The 17664-nt window shown below is 43.2% G+C and overlaps 1 protein-coding gene across 2 annotated transcripts in view; it reads left to right on the plus strand.

The window, feature by feature from the left end:
- Positions 1 to 17664, plus strand: part of LOC310792653 (suppressor of tumorigenicity 7 protein homolog) — a 93805-nt gene that overhangs the window by 57527 nt on the left and 18614 nt on the right. For both annotated transcript variants that reach the window (XM_083654372.1, XM_083654373.1), the window contains exons 2-6: positions 2546 to 2628; positions 4980 to 5139; positions 11935 to 11989; positions 13773 to 13888; positions 14711 to 14786. In XM_083654372.1, the coding sequence (XP_083510498.1) occupies positions 2551 to 2628; positions 4980 to 5139; positions 11935 to 11989; positions 13773 to 13888; positions 14711 to 14786 (485 nt within the window). In that variant the 5' untranslated portion in view covers positions 2546 to 2550. The remainder of the gene's footprint in view (positions 1 to 2545; positions 2629 to 4979; positions 5140 to 11934; positions 11990 to 13772; positions 13889 to 14710; positions 14787 to 17664) is intronic.

Here is a 17664-nt window from a genome sequence, read left to right on the forward strand (position 1 = left end):
CATGAGCAGTATAGAGACTGTCTGTGCCTGGCTTAACTTGAGCAGTATAGAGACTGTCTGTGCCTGGCTTAACATGAGCAGTATAGAGACTGTCTGTGCCCAGCTTAACATGAGCAGTATAGAGACTGTCTGTGCCTGGCTTAACTTGAGCAGTATGGAGACATGATAGCAGGATGTCAACATCATATCCATCAAAGACAAAATGTCAGAGTGTGAACATCACTGCAGCAGCTTTGGATTTTGAATCTGAAAGCAATTGTTAGATAATGAATAGAAATGTCACAGATGGAAATGTCACCCGACTCGCCCCCAAGTTAATATTCAGTGATTCTTCTCTTAAGGAGCTTTTGTTTGTCAAACTGAAAATGCAGTGTCACACAGTGGACAATGCCAGGATGGCTCCTTCCTGCAAGCAACAGAATATCACTCTGCATTGTGGCTATAATTCCCTACCTACAGACTAGGGTTGGAATCAATATCCTGGTAATCACAAAGATTATTTCCGCTATCGATATAATTTATATCACGATATGGCTCGCTCACATATGCGAAACCTCGTTAAATCCAGTTGAACTGAATGGTAATGTTAGGTGTGATGTCACACAAAATAGAAGTACTCAAATAAATGCTTAAAAAAATCGAGTAAGGGCCTGTGTCCACCTGGCGTCTTTTCATCAGCTCCAGCGTCTATTTTCAATTGTTTCCAATGGGGGGAGAGCGTATGCGAGCGCACACGGACGTCTAGAGAAAGTGCGCTGCGTCCAGCGTATATTTTCGGCGTTTTTGTGCGCCCGGCTCCCAGCGCTCCCAGCGCTTCCAGCTGAAAATATTTTAACTTTTCAGAAAGACGCTGGTGTCGGCTGCTCCTTTTCTGGTAACTAATCATATGGAAAAACTATCGCAACAGAGACAGAACGGCTCAATTGTGGGAGCAGATCGGCTAGACACTTAATATTTCTGGTGAGTGTTGTGCTTACTGCTTTTAATAGCGTAGCCTACCTGTGTTGTTAGCTTGCTAGCTGTCAGCTATCAAGCTGAACTAACGTTACTTGCAGACTGCTTCCTTGTATATTGTGCGCTGGGATCAGCGTTCCCCAGCGCACTCCCAGCTTTTAACGTCGGAAAAAGAAGCTAGGTGGACACAGGCCCTAAGGTGAGTCAATTAAATTTAGACAGCTGAATTGTGGGAATATAGATCTGCACTGCTCTGCGAGGTTTGATTTTAATTGACCAGTTCACACAGGATCTGACACACATAATCACATAATCCAGTGGGTGGTGGGTGGGAGTGTGTTTACGCCATTTGGGCTGTTAATATTTGTTCTGTTCAAGTGGACCCACAACACCTCATTGACGACTCTGTTAAATTCTGGTATGCACAACACACTCTACAGTATAGCTGCTCTCAATACTGATTAGACAGACAGTCACCTGCATTGATCAGAGGAGGAACTACATATATCATGTCTCCCACCTGCTACCAGCTGATTAAGATGCCAAGCTGTGTGAGAGTGTGTCAGTCAGTGTGATAATACACTGCTCTCTGTGTGTGTGTGTGTGTGTGTGTGTGTGTGTGTGTGTGTGTGCGCGTGCGTGCGTGTGTGTATGTGTTGAGTCAGCTGATAAAGCCAGGCAGGCAAAATTAACTGCCAGCTAACGGCCAAATGCTGCTAAATTGACATCTGTTTTTTTCTACTAGTTTTTCTAGTCTTATCATTTTGCCGGCCGTCATCTAGACCAGTGGTTCTAAAAACTCTTTCACGTCGAGGACCCCTAAACTGACACAAATTACACCACGGATCCCCATCTGATACGATTTTTTGTTTTGAGATGTTTTATTACAGAAAATGTATGAAACACATGATCAAAATAGTCATACATTCTGTCATTGTGTTACTTATGGGTGGAATTATAATGAAAATAAAGTATTTCTCTTTTTGCTGGGGACCCCCTGGAACCCCCTCAAGGACCCCTGGGGGTCCCCAGACCCCACTTTGAGAACCACTGATCAAGAAGTGTTTTTCCACTTTAAAAAAAACACATGCCTGTTATTATTTTTTTTATTGCAAACATCTGGTGAATTTTGCGATGTCTCCGTCATGGCTGACGATGGCACAGTAAAGTCAAACCTTCCCTGGTTTTAGCTGTGGTGTGTGTTGAGGCTGTCGTTAAGGTTAACCTGGTTTTAGCTGTGGTGTGTCTTGAGGCTGTCGTTAAGGTTCACCCTGGTGGTCTCTGACTGATTCATTTTATATCACATACTGTAAGCAGCAGGTATCTCGGGGGGAAATGCCAAACACTGCATGTGCTGCATGGTGCGTTCCCACATGAAACACTTCATATTTTTGCTTTTGGAATCTCAAACATCCTTGAATCTTTTGGATGTTTTTCTTCCAGTCTTTGCTAGTGACTGGTGATGTGGCCTATTATTGGGAACATAACAGCGTTTAATGATAGCAGTTTGGAGCCTCCTTTGTTTTTCAGGTGTTTGATAGGAAGTGCTAATAACCCTTCTGTCTCTCTTCTTCTTGTGTCTCCTCTTCAGTAAGCATGTTTCTCAACACCCTGACACCCAAGTTCTACGTGGCTCTGACGGGAACCTCCTCCCTCATATCAGGACTCATACTGGTGAGAAGCTGTCTGTTACTTCAGCCTGGATGATCTGGATCAGACCAATGTTGATGATGTTGTTGGTACTTAAAGGATAACTCCACCCAAAAACAAAGCTGATTTATTTTGCAACAACATGTCAGATACATGTATATCCGAAAAATTTAAACCGTTTTTCAGACATTTATTTAGTTTATTGAGAGTCGATTTGAGTTGTGTTGTTGACCAGTGATGTCATTCATGCACAAATGGCATCACTGGTCCACAACTTTAACTCACACTAACTCTCAGTAAGTGTCAACCTAAATGAATGCATGTAAACGGTTTACAGTTTTTGGATATGTGTGAGATAATGTGCAAAACATATCAGCATTGTTTTTCAGCAGAGTGTCCCTTAAGGATGCACCAATATTATGGGTGGGCGATATGGCCCTAAAATATGATCATGATATTCCAGGGTATTGCTGCAATATTCTTGACGATATGACAAAATACTGATCAATATTCTATTATTAATTTCACAAACGTACAATTGCAACAAAGCCTCAACACACTAAGGTCACACTAAGGCAATTGAGGTTTCAATTAATAATTGGCCCAAATAATCCCCTGATATGTGAAGTGCTTTGAGTATCTAGAAAGGCGCTATATAAATCCAATCTATTATTATTATTATTATTATTAGAATGTGTTGTTGGTGGTCGTCTTCGTCTTGTCTGCTTATGTAAGTATTCAAATAAAAATAGAACAAGTAAAAATGTGACAAACTTAGTAACGTAATGAAATTCTAAGTGAGCATGTTGCTACTTATGCAGAGTGGACATTTTATTTATCTTTTATTAAGTTGTTCACAGAGACAGCCGACTGTGCAGCAGTGGCTGGTCTGCATTTTAAAATAGCTCTTCTCTTAATTAACTCACTCCCCCTTCCCTGCAGGCTATTGGCCAATTTGCGTAGGCTGCTTAGAAACGCTATCAGTTTCTCACACATGTTCTAGATTAGATTGGGAAATGTGGAAGCCAATTGTTTTTGTAGAAGCGATACTGGGGGGGTCATTGTCCAGGGTGTTTCCCTTAGGATGGATTTATAGGGGGGGGGGTGCATAAAAAAAAAAAATTGCTTGCAAAGCATGCCCTGCCTAGTCATGTCCTTTCTAGTAGTAGATACAATCAATAAAATTCTATTTGGCAATAGGGATCTATCATATTCCCATAGTTATCCTATAATATTCCTATAGTATTCCTACAATGTTTATTCCTGTAGTAACATTATAATTTTCCTGTAGAATTCCAATAATATACGTACAGTATTCCTATCATATTCCTATAGTTAAAAAAGTAAAAGGAGAGTCTGTGACTCTAATGTGGACTAACTTAGGGGTCCTAAGCCATTTGAACTGTGGCAAACTGTGAACTCTGTGTCTTGTCTGTCTGATACTCTGCATGGTACATGTTTGATTAGCACTGATCCACACCGCTCAGTGGTTACCCTGGTCCTCACTCTGATTGGAAACCTACAGTAGAGATGTCTGAAAATCAGGGTGTGATCTGGGAAATAGCCTACGCTGCTCAAGGTTAACAACTGATAGTAGATGATGCAGTGATGATACTGTTAATAGCAATGGTAATGTAGTATTTTCTGTTTCACATTGTTCACATTATTTTATTTATTATTTTATTTTCATTTGCACACAATAAAAACTGAAAGGGATAACAATGTAAACAGGAATATACAGTAATGTGCAGGTGAGACAGGAAAACCTGGAAGCGCTTATTCAGGATCTCTACCTCAGAAAACCAAATAATAAAATCCGTACAACAAACAACAAACAAGAAGGAAACAAGAAAACAAATAGACAAAGAAGGGATTTTTTTTTTTTTTACATTGTTATGCGTTGGCAATACAATTGTTTAAATGTTGTCCTGCCAATAAAGCATAATTGAATTGAATTAACAGTAGATGCCAATCAAAGAGCAGTATGTACAAACGAGCTGAAATCCTCATTAGTTGGTGACGTACAAATCAGAGAGCATTGAACTCAACTCAAACAGTCTGCTCTTTACTTTTCAATGAATGAATGTGTCACGACCCGGCTATGAGGTAGTATCACAAAGAAATATCTTTGTAGTTTCTTTTACTCCTGTTCAAATTAACTATCAGGGGGGCAAAAAATGAACATGGCCTCTGGTAATTAAACTTCATTCTACTCAAATCAATTTCTCTCTTTTCTTTGTCTATCTCTTTCAGTATTTAATTTAATATGCCTCATCGGCATGAAAGGAACAGTACTTACTGCCTGGGTGTCTAAATACAATACTCTACTCGCTACTCTCTCTCTCTCTCTTTCTCTCTCTCTCTTTCTCTCTCAGATATTTGAGTGGTGGTATTTCAGGAAGTATGGCACCTCCTTCATAGAGCAGGTGTCGGTGAGCCACCTGCGCCCCCTGCTGGGCGGAGTGGACAGCAGCTCCCCCAGCAACTCCAACACTAGTAATGGGGAGGCCGACTCCAATCGGCAAAGTGTTTCCGGTAAGAACTCTTGGAATATAATCATCATAACTCAGTACCATACTAGTAACTCAGCACCACACTAGTAACTCAGTACCATACTAGTAACTCAGTACCATACTAGTAACTCAGTACCATACTAGTAACTCAGTACCATACTAGTAACTCAGTACCATACTAGTAACTCAGCACCACACTAGTAACTCAGCACCATACTAGTAACTCAGTACCATACTAGTAACTCAGTACCATACTAGTAACTAGTAACTCAGCACCATACTAGTAACTCAGCACCACACTAGTAACTCAGTACCATACTAGTAACTCAGTACCATACTAGTAACTCAGTACCATACTAGTAACTAGTAACTCAGTACCATACTAGTAACTCAGTACCATACTAGTAACTCAGTACCATACTAGTAACTAGTAACTCAGTACCATACTAGTAACTCAGTACCATACTAGTAACTCAGTACCATACTAGTAACTAGTAACTCAGTACCATACTAGTAACTAGTAACTCAGTACCATACTAGTAACTCAGTACCATACTAGTAACTCAGTACCATACTAGTAACTCAGTACCATACTAGTAACTCAGTACCATACTAGTAACTCAGTACCATACTAGTAACTCAGTACCATACTAGTAACTCAGTACCATACTAGTAACTCAGTACCATACTAGTAACTCAGTACCATACTAGTAACTCAGTACCATACTAGTAACTCAGCACCATACTAGTAACTCAGTACCATACTAGTAACTCAGTACCATACTAGTAACTAGTAACTCAGTACCATACTAGTAACTCAGTACCATACTAGTAACTCAGCACCATACTAGTAACTCAGTACCATACTAGTAACTCAGTACCATACTAGTAACTCAGTACCATACTAGTAACTCAGTACCATACTAGTAACTCAGTACCATACTAGTAACTCAGTACCATACTAGTAACTCAGTACCATACTAGTAACTAGTAACTCAGTACCATACTAGTAACTCAGTACCATACTAGTAACTCAGTACCATACTAGTAACTCAGTACCATACTAGTAACTAGTAACTCAGTACCATACTAGTAACTCAGTACCATACTAGTAACTCAGTACCATACTAGTAACTCAGTACCATACTAGTAACTCAGTACCATACTAGTAACTAGTAACTCAGTACCATACTAGTAACTCAGTACCATACTAGTAACTAGTAACTCAGTACCATACTAGTAACTCAGTACCATACTAGTAACTCAGTACCATACTAGTAACTCAGTACCATACTAGTAACTAGTAACTCAGTACCATACTAGTAACTCAGTACCATACTAGTAACTCAGTACCATACTAGTAACTCAGTACCATACTAGTAACTAGTAACTCAGTACCATAAGTCATATTCACTGTCACCAACATGTCAGCAAGTCATGTTCCAGGAGTTTAGTATCAGAATGTTTTGTCCCACAGAAAATTATCTTGTTTCTTTTCCTCTTGTTCAAATGAACCATCAGACACTATTTGATGTAGAAAAAATAAAAAGCAACTTACAAAAAACTAACATGGCCTTCTACTGTACTTCTGTCCTGAAACTGTCCCAGAATAGAATTCCGGAATGCCGTTTTACACACTTTAAAACACTTGTGATTTCTGAATGAACATTCAAATCCTCAAAGACTGAAATGCAGGTACATTATTGCAGTTAAAAGTACATTCGTCAGTTTAAATGTCAACCTAACAAACCGAATATCCAAATAGTCGAATAGTCGGGGGCCAAACCTAGTATTTTGGCATGATGGGATGTTGGGACACTGTTATTTTGGAACCCTAAACAGTATCTTCAGAATGGTCATCATCATCATCACCCGCTACTCAGCTAGCTGCAACAGAGTGCTGCTTCACTAAGTCGCTGCTCACGTTGGTGTCTCCAGCAGAACTTAGTGTGTTGCAGGTTAAGGTCTCCATCATACAGAACATTTTAGGAGGTTCTGCTGTGTCAACTCCAAAAAAGAACTAAACGGCCAAAGTGTTACACCGTGCACGGTGGCGCAGTGGTATCGCTGTCGCCTCACAGCAAGAAGGTCCTGGGTTCGATTCCCGCCTGAGACGCTGTGGGCACTGAGGGTGTGTCCCACCTCCCATCTCCTCAGTGCCCACTGCCCAGGTGGGCTCGTCAAAAGGGCCTTTCTGTGTGGTTCTCCCCGTGCTCCCTTCAGATAAGAACCTTTCTGTGTGGTTCTCCCCGTGCTCCCTTCAGATAAGAACCTTTCTGTGTGGTTCTCCCCGTGCTCCCTTCAGATAAGAACCTTTCTGTGTGGTTCTCCCCGTGCTCCCTTCAGATAAGAACCTTTCTGTGTGGTTCTCCCCGTGCTCCCTTCAGATAAGAACCTTTCTGTGTGGTTCTCCCCGTGCTCCCTTCAGATAAGAACCTTTCTGTGTGGTTCTCCCCGTGCTCCCTTCAGATAAGAACCCCCGACCAAAAAACATGCAAAGAATGATAATGATAATAAAAAAAAATAAAGAACTTAACGGTTCAATTCAATTCAATTCGTTTATTTGTTCGATAGGGGACAGGTGTACATTAATGAACATTTCAAAAAAATGTAAATGCACGACAATTACAGTCACAGGACTGGTTTCCATTGTTACTCCCCCTGCCAGATGATACAGGCTTAGAGTCCTGATAGGGGTAAAAAGTAACATAGTGTAACAAAAATATATTCAAAATGTAAACACAATACAAAGTGCAAGTATGCAAAGAATGATCCTGATAGGGGGAAAAGTAACTTAGTGCAACGAAACATATTTAAAATGTGAACACAATGCAAAGTGCAAAGTGCGAACCTGAGATTGGAGCTCTACATAACTAAGTGCAAAGTGCAAAGTACAAAATATACAGGAATATACAGTCTGATACTAAAACCTGAGTTTGGGATCAACAACCAGCTAAAAAGTAAGATCTACAAAGAAGACTTACTCAAACAGATATAAGAGAAAAAAAAATAAAAAGTACAGAGAATATGCAACACACATATCCATACAGTATAAAACATACTGTTCTAACTAAAGTGTTGTAAATGTCAGAGCAATCTGTCACCTGCACTGAGAGGATTAGCACCGGCCCAGCTGGGAGGCAGCTTGATCTTAATGTCTAGTTTTCAGACAGGCTTTTTTTTACATAACACATGTTTTTGTTAAATTATAGCCAATGTTCAGAACAATTTTCTCCACTCACATTCTCAAAAGGTGTTTGCACCTATAGGGAATGTTTGTTACAGTATATATTATTTCTGTTGGTAGAGGTTTCTATTAGGGATGCACCGATATGAAAATTTTGGCCGATGCCGATAACCGATATTAACATTGCTGTTATGGCCGATAACCGATATTTACCGATGTCGATATGATCTGTATAAAACCACATTTTTATGATCATCACATTTTGTACATACTGAAAAACACATGTTAACACTGAATTTGAAAAAGTTATGCATTTCTTTATTTGCAAAGCCTTTGGAAAAGCCCATAAATCATAGATTTACTGCATTATTTCATATCAATGTGAAGAATTTGGCTGATAATGATAACCGATATTAACATTGCAACATCTGACCGATACCGATATGACCGATATGTTAAAAAATGACCAACATCGGCCGATACCGATATGATTGCCGATATATCGTGCATCCCTAGTTTCTATCCAAAGCACAGCACAGCACCGACATTTTTAGCCTGGTCCTGTGCTTGTGTCTGGCTGTTCAGGAATACTCTCCACCTTTCATTTTGAGCGAGCTGTGCCTAGCGGGTCGGCTTCTTGGCTTCCATCCTCCATCAGTGACGCCTTGAATCACACTTAATCCGTTGAATGTGCTGCAGCTCCCCCGTGGAAATCCATTCACTTCAAATGAGGAAATGTGTTACCGCTGCCCCAATCTGCCCCAATCTGTTACCGCTGCCCCAATCCTTTGGTTCCATTACAGATGTTACATGGGAAGATTTATCCTAGTTATGCATCAGTACTGCAAGCCTCAACTGAACCAACTGTGTGTGTGTGTGTGTGTGTGTGTGTGTGTGTGTGTGTGTGTGTGTGTGTGTGTGTGTGTGTGTGTGTGTGTGTGTGCGGAAAACATTTCACCACTGAATCAAAGTTGTAATGAAAATGTATGTTTGAACAGTAATAATCAATAACCTTACCTAATAGAGATGTTCTGATACAATTTTGTCCTTCCCGATACCGATTCCGATACCCGAACTTATCGTATCGGCCGATACCGATCCGATACTAGTGCGTTAAAAATATATGATTATTATTGTTGTTGTTGTTGTTGTTGTTTTTGTTTTCTGTTTTTGTTTTTTTGTGGCTATTTAACAGCTGTATACTGTACTATTAACCCTGTGTGGATGTGGTATGATTGCTTGCTATCAGTGTTGTCTGGCCTGGCTCAGGTTAAACCCTTTGATTTCCGCGATTTTTTTTTTTATCACAGGTTAAATAAATTATGTTGTATTGGATCGGTGCTCAGACTCCGATACCCGATCCAGAATTTTAGGCAGTATCGGAGGCATTACCGATATTGGTGTCCGACACAGAAAATGTCTATTACCTAACCTGTATCCTGGTGGTGATGGTGGTGCAGATTAAGTGCGACGGAGGCGTCACTCAGCCCCTGTGAGTCTGCATTTGTTTTCAGCCTAACACTTTGAATGAATTAGGATTACCGTAGCTTTGCTGTGTTAAATCAGCAAGTTGTGATCCAGAGAAGAAAGGATTTCTAATTATTTTTGCTGCAGTAATCCCCACTTTTCTGGCTAATAATCTAGTCTGTGTAAATCCCTCCATTGAAGCCGGAGATGCAGGGTGTCGTCGTGTATTCTGTTTGTTGTTGTTGTTGTTGGCGAGGAAATGGAAGGCAGACTGTCTCAAGTCAAGTCATTCAAGCGACATTCGATTGATTAGTCACGGGTCTCTAGTGACTAGTCGGATTGAAAGAACGTTGTAGTATAAACTTGTTATCTAGGGATTTCCATCCTAATAAAATAAGCAGCACCTCGCCTGACGTCTGCGCAGCAGATCGACTTCAAACTTGGGGAGTGCGCTGCTGGGAACCCGACAGAGTGCAGGGCCGAATTTCATGCTATTTGGCATAGCGCCACCTATTGGCAAACACAAAAAGTGCTTTATCTCGAGAACCGTTTGTCCGATCGACTTCAAACTTGGGGCGTGCGCTGCTGGGAACCCAACAGAGTGCAGTGCCCAATTTCATGCTATTCGGCATACCGCCAGTGCGCCACCTACTGGCAAAAAAAACCAAAAAATGTTTATCTCGAAAAACATTTGTCCGATCGACTTCATACTCGGGGAGTACGCTGCTTGTGAACCGCCCGAAACGTCACACGTTGTGGTGAGACCAATAAATAGTGGGAGCAGCAGTAACTAGTCTTCACAAAGTTTTTGGTCATCGCAATTTACGCTTCAAAAATCATAAAAATGGTCTTCATTTGTGAATATTATCTTGCTGAACAAAAGAGAGAAATATCATAAACTTTTGTTAACCACAAACCTTATTTCAGGCATCTAACCAAACACCCATTCAAAAATCCCATTGACCCAGTGCGACCAGTCAGAATGCAGGAAGCAAGCAGCTCCCATCAGAATGCAGGTGACAGGCAGGTCCAGTCAGAATGCAGGTGACAGGCAGGTCCAGTCAGAATGCAGGTGACAGGCAGGTCTAGTCAGAGTGCAGGTGACAGGCAGGTCTAGTCAGAGTGCAGGTGACAGGCAGGTCTAGTCAGAGTGCAGGTGACAGGCAGGTCTAGTCAGAGTGCAGGTGACATGCAGGTCCAGTCAGAGTGCAGGTGACATGCAGGTCCAGTCAGAGTGCAGGTGACAGGCAGGTCTAGTCAGAGTGCAGGTGACAGGCAGGTCTAGTCAGAGTGCAGGTGACAGGCAGGTCTAGTCAGAGTGCAGGTGACAGGCAGGTCTAGTCAGAGTACAGGTGACATGCAGGTCCAGTCAGAGTACAGGTGACATGCAGGTCCAGTCAGAGTGCAGGTGACATGCAGGTCCAGTCAGAGTGCAGGTGACAGGCAGGTCTAGTCAGAATGCAGGTGACAGGCAGCTCCAGTCAGAGTGCAGGTGACAGGCAGGTCTAGTCAGAGTGCAGGTGACAGGCAGGTCTAGTCAGAATGCAGGTGACAGGCAGGTCTAGTCAGAGTACAGGTGACATGCAGGTCCAGTCAGAGTGCAGGTGACATGCAGGTCCAGTCAGAGTGCAGGTGACAGGCAGCTCCAGTCAGAGTGCAGGTGACAGGCAGGTCTAGTCAGAGTGCAGGTGACAGGCAGGTCTAGTCAGAATGCAGGTGACAGGCAGGTCTAGTCAGAGTACAGGTGACATGCAGGTCCAGTCAGAGTGCAGGTGACATGCAGGTCCAGTCAGAATGCAGGTGACATGCAGGTCCAGTCAGAGTGCAGGTGACATGCCGGAAGCCCTTTGAAGCGCTCCCTGTCATTCACCCATGACAAAACATTTCTGTTGACTACCCTTTTTCACTGATGAAGTTGTGATGACAAAAACTATGAGGAAATCTATTGACATTTTCGACAAATGAACGAATAAAAGGCAAATGACTAAAACAGAATCAAACTTTGCTGTCAAAATTAACACAGGAGGGAGGCTCAGTGTCCACTTTGCCCTTGACACTCATCAGCTGTGTTGTTCTCTCTCTCTCTCTCTCTCTCTCTCTCTCTCTCTCTCTCTCTCTCTCTCTCTCTCTCTCTCTCTCTCTCTCTCTCTCTCTCTCTTGCAGAATGTAAAGTATGGCGAAATCCGCTGAATTTATTTCGAGGAGCTGAATATAATCGGTGAGTGACGGCAGCTAAGTGACCTGCATCTAAATCCTCTTCCACAGAGAAGGCACACAGTTTGCCTTCTCTCTCTCTCACTCTCTTTCTTTCTCTCTCTATCATTTCTCTCTCTCTTGTCCTTCTTCTGACTCTCTTTGATCTGCTCTCTCCTCTCCTTCCCTTTCTTCCCCCTTTTCTCTCTCATTTCTCACTTCTTTCTGTCATCCACTGTTGAGGCGTCTTTCTCCTCTTTCCTTCTCTGATCTACTCCTTCTCTCTCCTTCTCTGTCTCTCTTCTCATGTCTCTGTTTTGTCCTCTGACTCTCTCTCTCTCTCTCTCTCTCTCTCTCTGTCTCTCTCTCTCTCTCTGATCCACTCTTTCATCTGTCTCATTGTGATCTTTCTCTTTTCTTCTCATTGTCAACCTTGCTCCTCAGTTTAGTTTAATTTCAATTCAGTTTAGTTCAGTTCATTCTAGTCCGGCCCCAGCAGGGTATCATGAGCAAATACTGTCTTTAAAAACTCAACCATAAATGTAAGCCCTTTAAGAAGTATTATAATGTCTTCAATACAGCAATTAGAGGTGTTATTTTTACACCGTGCAATGTCAGGTTTATTTATCCACTCCTACAGTAATACAGGACAGGGTTAGTAGCACAATATGCATCCTCGTACTAGTAGTCGTAGACTATCTTTAATCTCTATCTGATTTACTGAACAGAGTTAGACTTCCTGTCCCTTAATTAATTCCCCGAAGTCGTTATTCTGCTCATAGTTTCACCACTTTAATGATCTAGATATATATTTACCTTTGATGATGATCTGTGTTCAGTCAGAGAGGCTGCTTTTGTCAGCTTTTCTTCGCCAACGGAGTGGGCCCGAGAGGTGATGTTTTTGCCCCTGGCTGTTTGTCTGCTTGTTGGTCTGCAGGATATCTCACAAAGTTATCAACGCATTTGCACAAAACATTGTAGAAAAGTAGGTCGTCATGGGACAACATAGAGCACACACCATGTCCACTTGCCAAAAGGGGGCGTGGCAATGGGCATGGTTAAGCACGAAAAGGTTCTAAACAGATTCCCGTAACACCATGAAACCTTGCAGAAAGGTTAGCGGAGGTATGCACTCTAGTTTCACTTCACTTCAGCTTTATTGGAATGACAATATAAATATCATTATCACATTACTGTTTATCACAATATAGATCAATGGCATCAAACACACACACACACACACACACACACACACACACACACACACACACACACACACACCGTGATTAGGCTTCAAATTTTGCTGTCGCCACTCGCCAGTAGTGGTCACGGCCCCTGATACTGTGCAACCAAAATTACATCAAATATATCTCTATGTTCATCTTTTCTCTGTTTCGGTTTCTTTCTGTTTTTGCTCCCGGCTGTCTCGTCTCTCCTCTCCTCCTCTCCTCTCCTCTCCTCTCCTCTCCTCTCCTCTCCGCTCCTCTCCTCTCCTCTCCTCTCCTCTCCTCTCCTCTCCTCTCCTCTCCTCTCCTCTCCTCTCCTCTCCTCTCCTCTGCTCTCACCTCCTCTCTCCTCTCCTCTCCTCTCCTCTCTCCTCTCCTCTCTCCTCTCCCCTCTCCCCTCTCCTCTCTCCTCTCTCCTCTCCTCCCCTCTCCTCTCCTCTCCTCCCCTCTCCTCTCCTCTCCTCTCTTCCATTTTCATCTTTATAGCGTAGGTCAATACGAATGCATCTTAATTTTGTGTGTGTGTGTGTGTGTGTGTGTGTGTGTGTGTGTGTGCACGCGTGCATGTGTGTGTGTGCACAGGTATACGTGGGTGACAGGCAGAGAGCCGCTGACGTATTACGACATGAACCTGTCAGCGCAAGACCACCAGACCTTCTTCACCTGTGACTCAGACCACCTCCGCCCTGCAGACGCAAGTGAGAAGACACACACACACACACACACACACACACACACACACACACACACACACACACACACACACACACACACACACGTTTATACAGCTATCTTAGTGAGGATATTGATTGACATAATGCATTCCCTTAACCTGACGCTGCCAGAAGGTTTGTTACACAGAACCATCTGGGACCTCATGTTTGGAAACTGCTTGGAAAAGGGCAGGCGCGTTCAAAAAATACCTGACAGATGATTGGATGAACCATCTGTCTATCACTGTCTATCACGGGCTCTCTCTCGCTGGTGTCACGCCTAAATCCCGCCCGTAGCTGCCTCTGGATGCTGATTGGTCCTCCCTACTGCTGCGACAGAGTTAAACCAATAGCTTGGAGCGCAGCAAGATGGATTCTCACGCGATTGTGATCTTGCAAATCCAGCTGCCCCACAAGGTTAGCATTCTCTAGCCCCGCCCCCTACCCTTAACCATCACAACTAAATGCCTAACCCTTACCCTTATCCTAATGCAAAGCCAATTCTAACTTAACCCTTAAAACCAAGTCTGAACCTTCAAACAGCCCTTTGAAGGTGTGTGAGAAAGTGAGGATGTCCTCACTTTCCTTAATGTCCTCGCTGTCCTCCCAGGTATAACACTCAAATTGGACCTCATTAAGATAGCTGTACAAACACACACCACGTGTGCGTGCACACACACACACACACACACACACACTCATTTTGATTGATGTGCACGGGTGGTAAGATGAGCCGTCTGACCTCTTGTGTGTGTGTGTGTGTGTGTGTGTGTGTGTGTGTGTGTGTGTGTGTGTGTGTCCGTCCAGTAATGCAGAAGGCGTGGAGAGAGAGGAACCCACAGGCTCGTATCTCTGCTGCACATGAAGCTCTGGAGCTGGAAGAGTGAGTTAACAATCTCTGTTCTCCACTTTCAGAACACATGAACACATGAACACATGAACACATGAACACATGAACACATGGCCCAGGGTCAGAAGATTAGCTCATAGATAAGAAAAAGTGGACTATGCACATCCCCAGAATTCCTCAAAAAACTGGTGCTGGATCAAAAAACCTGACGAAGCCCCTTTCTGGGCCAAACATTGTTTGTTTGTTGTGTCGGAGGGGATCATTAAAGGGATAGTTGGGTTTGTTTGAAGTGGGGTCCTATCAGCTAGTCAGATACACTAACTTAATTAGGTACAGTGTTCTTGAAGCGGGGCGCAGCGTCGAACGAGATCCGGCACCCAGAGCAGCAGCCTCACCAGCTTTTTCTCTCTAAGTCCTGGGGGTCAACAACTAAAACGTAATTTAGCACCTAAAACAACGCCCACCTAAACAAATCGATATCTGTGTACATGCACGCTCTATTTTGACAATTTTCAGCGCTTTACTTTTCCGCAAAACAGCAGTTTCATTCGGCACTACTTTTTCTCCCAACCGTACAACTACCGTATTCCTCCGCTAAAAGCCTGCACACAGCCGCAGCACTGGATTACTCCGCAGTTATTTGGGGGTATTTTATTTCTCTTGGTTTGTTAGTGAAGACACAACAAATAGAATACACGAACGAAAATATGAGTGATTTTGATAGCGAGGATGATATGCCATTCACCTTGGTGACAAGAGGATACAATTATGAACCAGAGAGAATACAGAAGAGGAACTTTTGCAGAGAGTGAACAGGCAGAAAGAGAGATGCGCCTCCTGCCTAAATGCCTGGGTGCCCTGGCTGCAGACCTTATTCACCATTCCCAGGATAAATTGTGGAAAACGTCCCAGACCAGAGAGGCCAGGTGACTTGTTGTCTCTAAAGTAAGTCAGTGTTTTATCTCTCTTCTAAGCCTTCCTGTTTTGTAAACCGCGGCTCTGTGCTCTGTGCTGGCTTTTAGCGGAGGAATACGGTAGTAGTTGTACGGTTGGGAGAAAAAGCAGTGCCGAATGAAACTGCTGTTTGGCGGAAAAGTAAAGCGCTGAAAATTGTCAAAATAGAGCGTGCATGTACACAGATATCGATTTGTTTAGGTGGGCATTGTTTTAGGTGGCTAAATTACGTTTTAGTTGTTGACGCCCGTACTTACAGAGAAAAGGCTGGTTTGGGTGCTGCTCTGAGTGCCGGGTCTCGTTCCACAATGCGCCCCCGCCTGCAGACCACTGTACCTAATTAAGTTAGTGTATCTCACTAGCTGATAGGACCCCACTTCAAACAAACCCAACTATCCCTTTAAAGCACTGGACAGCATTATACTATGTGCGGACATTTCTTTTCTTCTATCAGAAAATAGCTCACCAACAGATACAAAAACATGAGCATATATATGTAAGCGATAATGAATGACTACAGTAGGTTTGCGTTAAAAACGATTTTAATGCACGGCGTGGAAGCGCAAGAACCTCTGACGCCACAGGCGGTTCCCTCTGCGAAGTGCGATTTCTGTTTTCCTGGAGCTTGAGGTCGCTCCCCGACCCGCTTGCTCACCTGTAGCCTGAACGTGAGCCCTCGGCAACAGCTAGAATGCCAGGGGGGTTTCTGGAGCTCCAGAGCCAGTCACAGTCCCTGGACACAGCGAGTAACGTCTCAGGCTGGGGAGGGGGCGTCCTTTTTTTAAATCTCAGCTTTGACAGACAACTGAGAACTTCTATATGATTGATTCATTTTTATGACGGGATAAGGTTGTAACATAATGAGCCCCTAAGTACCGCCCACTTCAAGCAAACAGTCAAAACAGGGAAATGGCAATATTTAGGTTGAAACTAATGTCGACAAGATTTTGATGCTTACAATTAGGCACTTTTAGACCCTAAATTTACATAGTTGGAAGGTGTTGGTGCATTTTGCTCGCCAGGGTCTTTAACTCAACACCACCAGTGTGACTTTGACAACACTTAGAGGAATGATACATTTTGACACCATGTTCTGGTGCTTAAAGGATGGCTTCACCCACTTTGTATCATATATAATCTCTGTAATATAAGCACATGGCCAGTGTTTACCTTCTCTCTCTGTTTACCTCCCGGGGGAAAAATCAGAAACAGAAACTCCTCCCCCGCCAGCTGTAAGATATGGGGGTTATTTGGCACTCGATCACTATGATGGATATAATAAACTACTCGCCTAGATGGGATGCAGCTGGTAGAGCTGGTAAGCATTCAGAATGTGACTTCACATTCATTTGAATGGGCTCACGAAAATAGCCTGACAATGTCCACTCTCGTCCAGCTGTGTTCCATCATGGTGAGTCATTTATATTCTGCTTTTCATTGTGTTCAAGTGCCAAATAAATAACCACCATGTCAGAACCTGTGTGACCGACCGCACCAACGGTCCCACTTGGAGCGATGATGCACCTGGTTCCTGATTGGCCCGTGTGTTGCCTGCATCATTCTCAAGGGGATGACGTGTTTTATGTGTTTTTTAAGGTGGCTTGGATTTATTTTTAGGAGTAGTTGGCGTGGGCGGGTGAGACGATGCTCTCAGCGCACAGCCAAGCCCTGACAGCAGCTCCACCCACTCAGCCTTGATCAGTGCTCTGTATCTGTCTGTCTGTCTGTCTGTCTGTCTGCCTGTCTGTCTGTCTGTCTGTCTGTCTGTCTGTCAGCCACTGCTGGAGAATACATGAGGTTTAGAAGAGGCTTTACTGAGCACACACACACACACGCACGCACACACGCACACACACACACACATACACGTACACGTACACGCACACACACGCACACACGCACACACACACACACGCACACACACACACACACACATACACATACACTAAACTGAGAT

The sequence above is a fragment of the Poromitra crassiceps genome (genome assembly GCF_964638095.1).
Source record: "Poromitra crassiceps genome assembly, chromosome: 18".
NCBI classification, from domain to species: Eukaryota; Metazoa; Chordata; class Actinopteri; order Beryciformes; family Melamphaidae; genus Poromitra; species Poromitra crassiceps.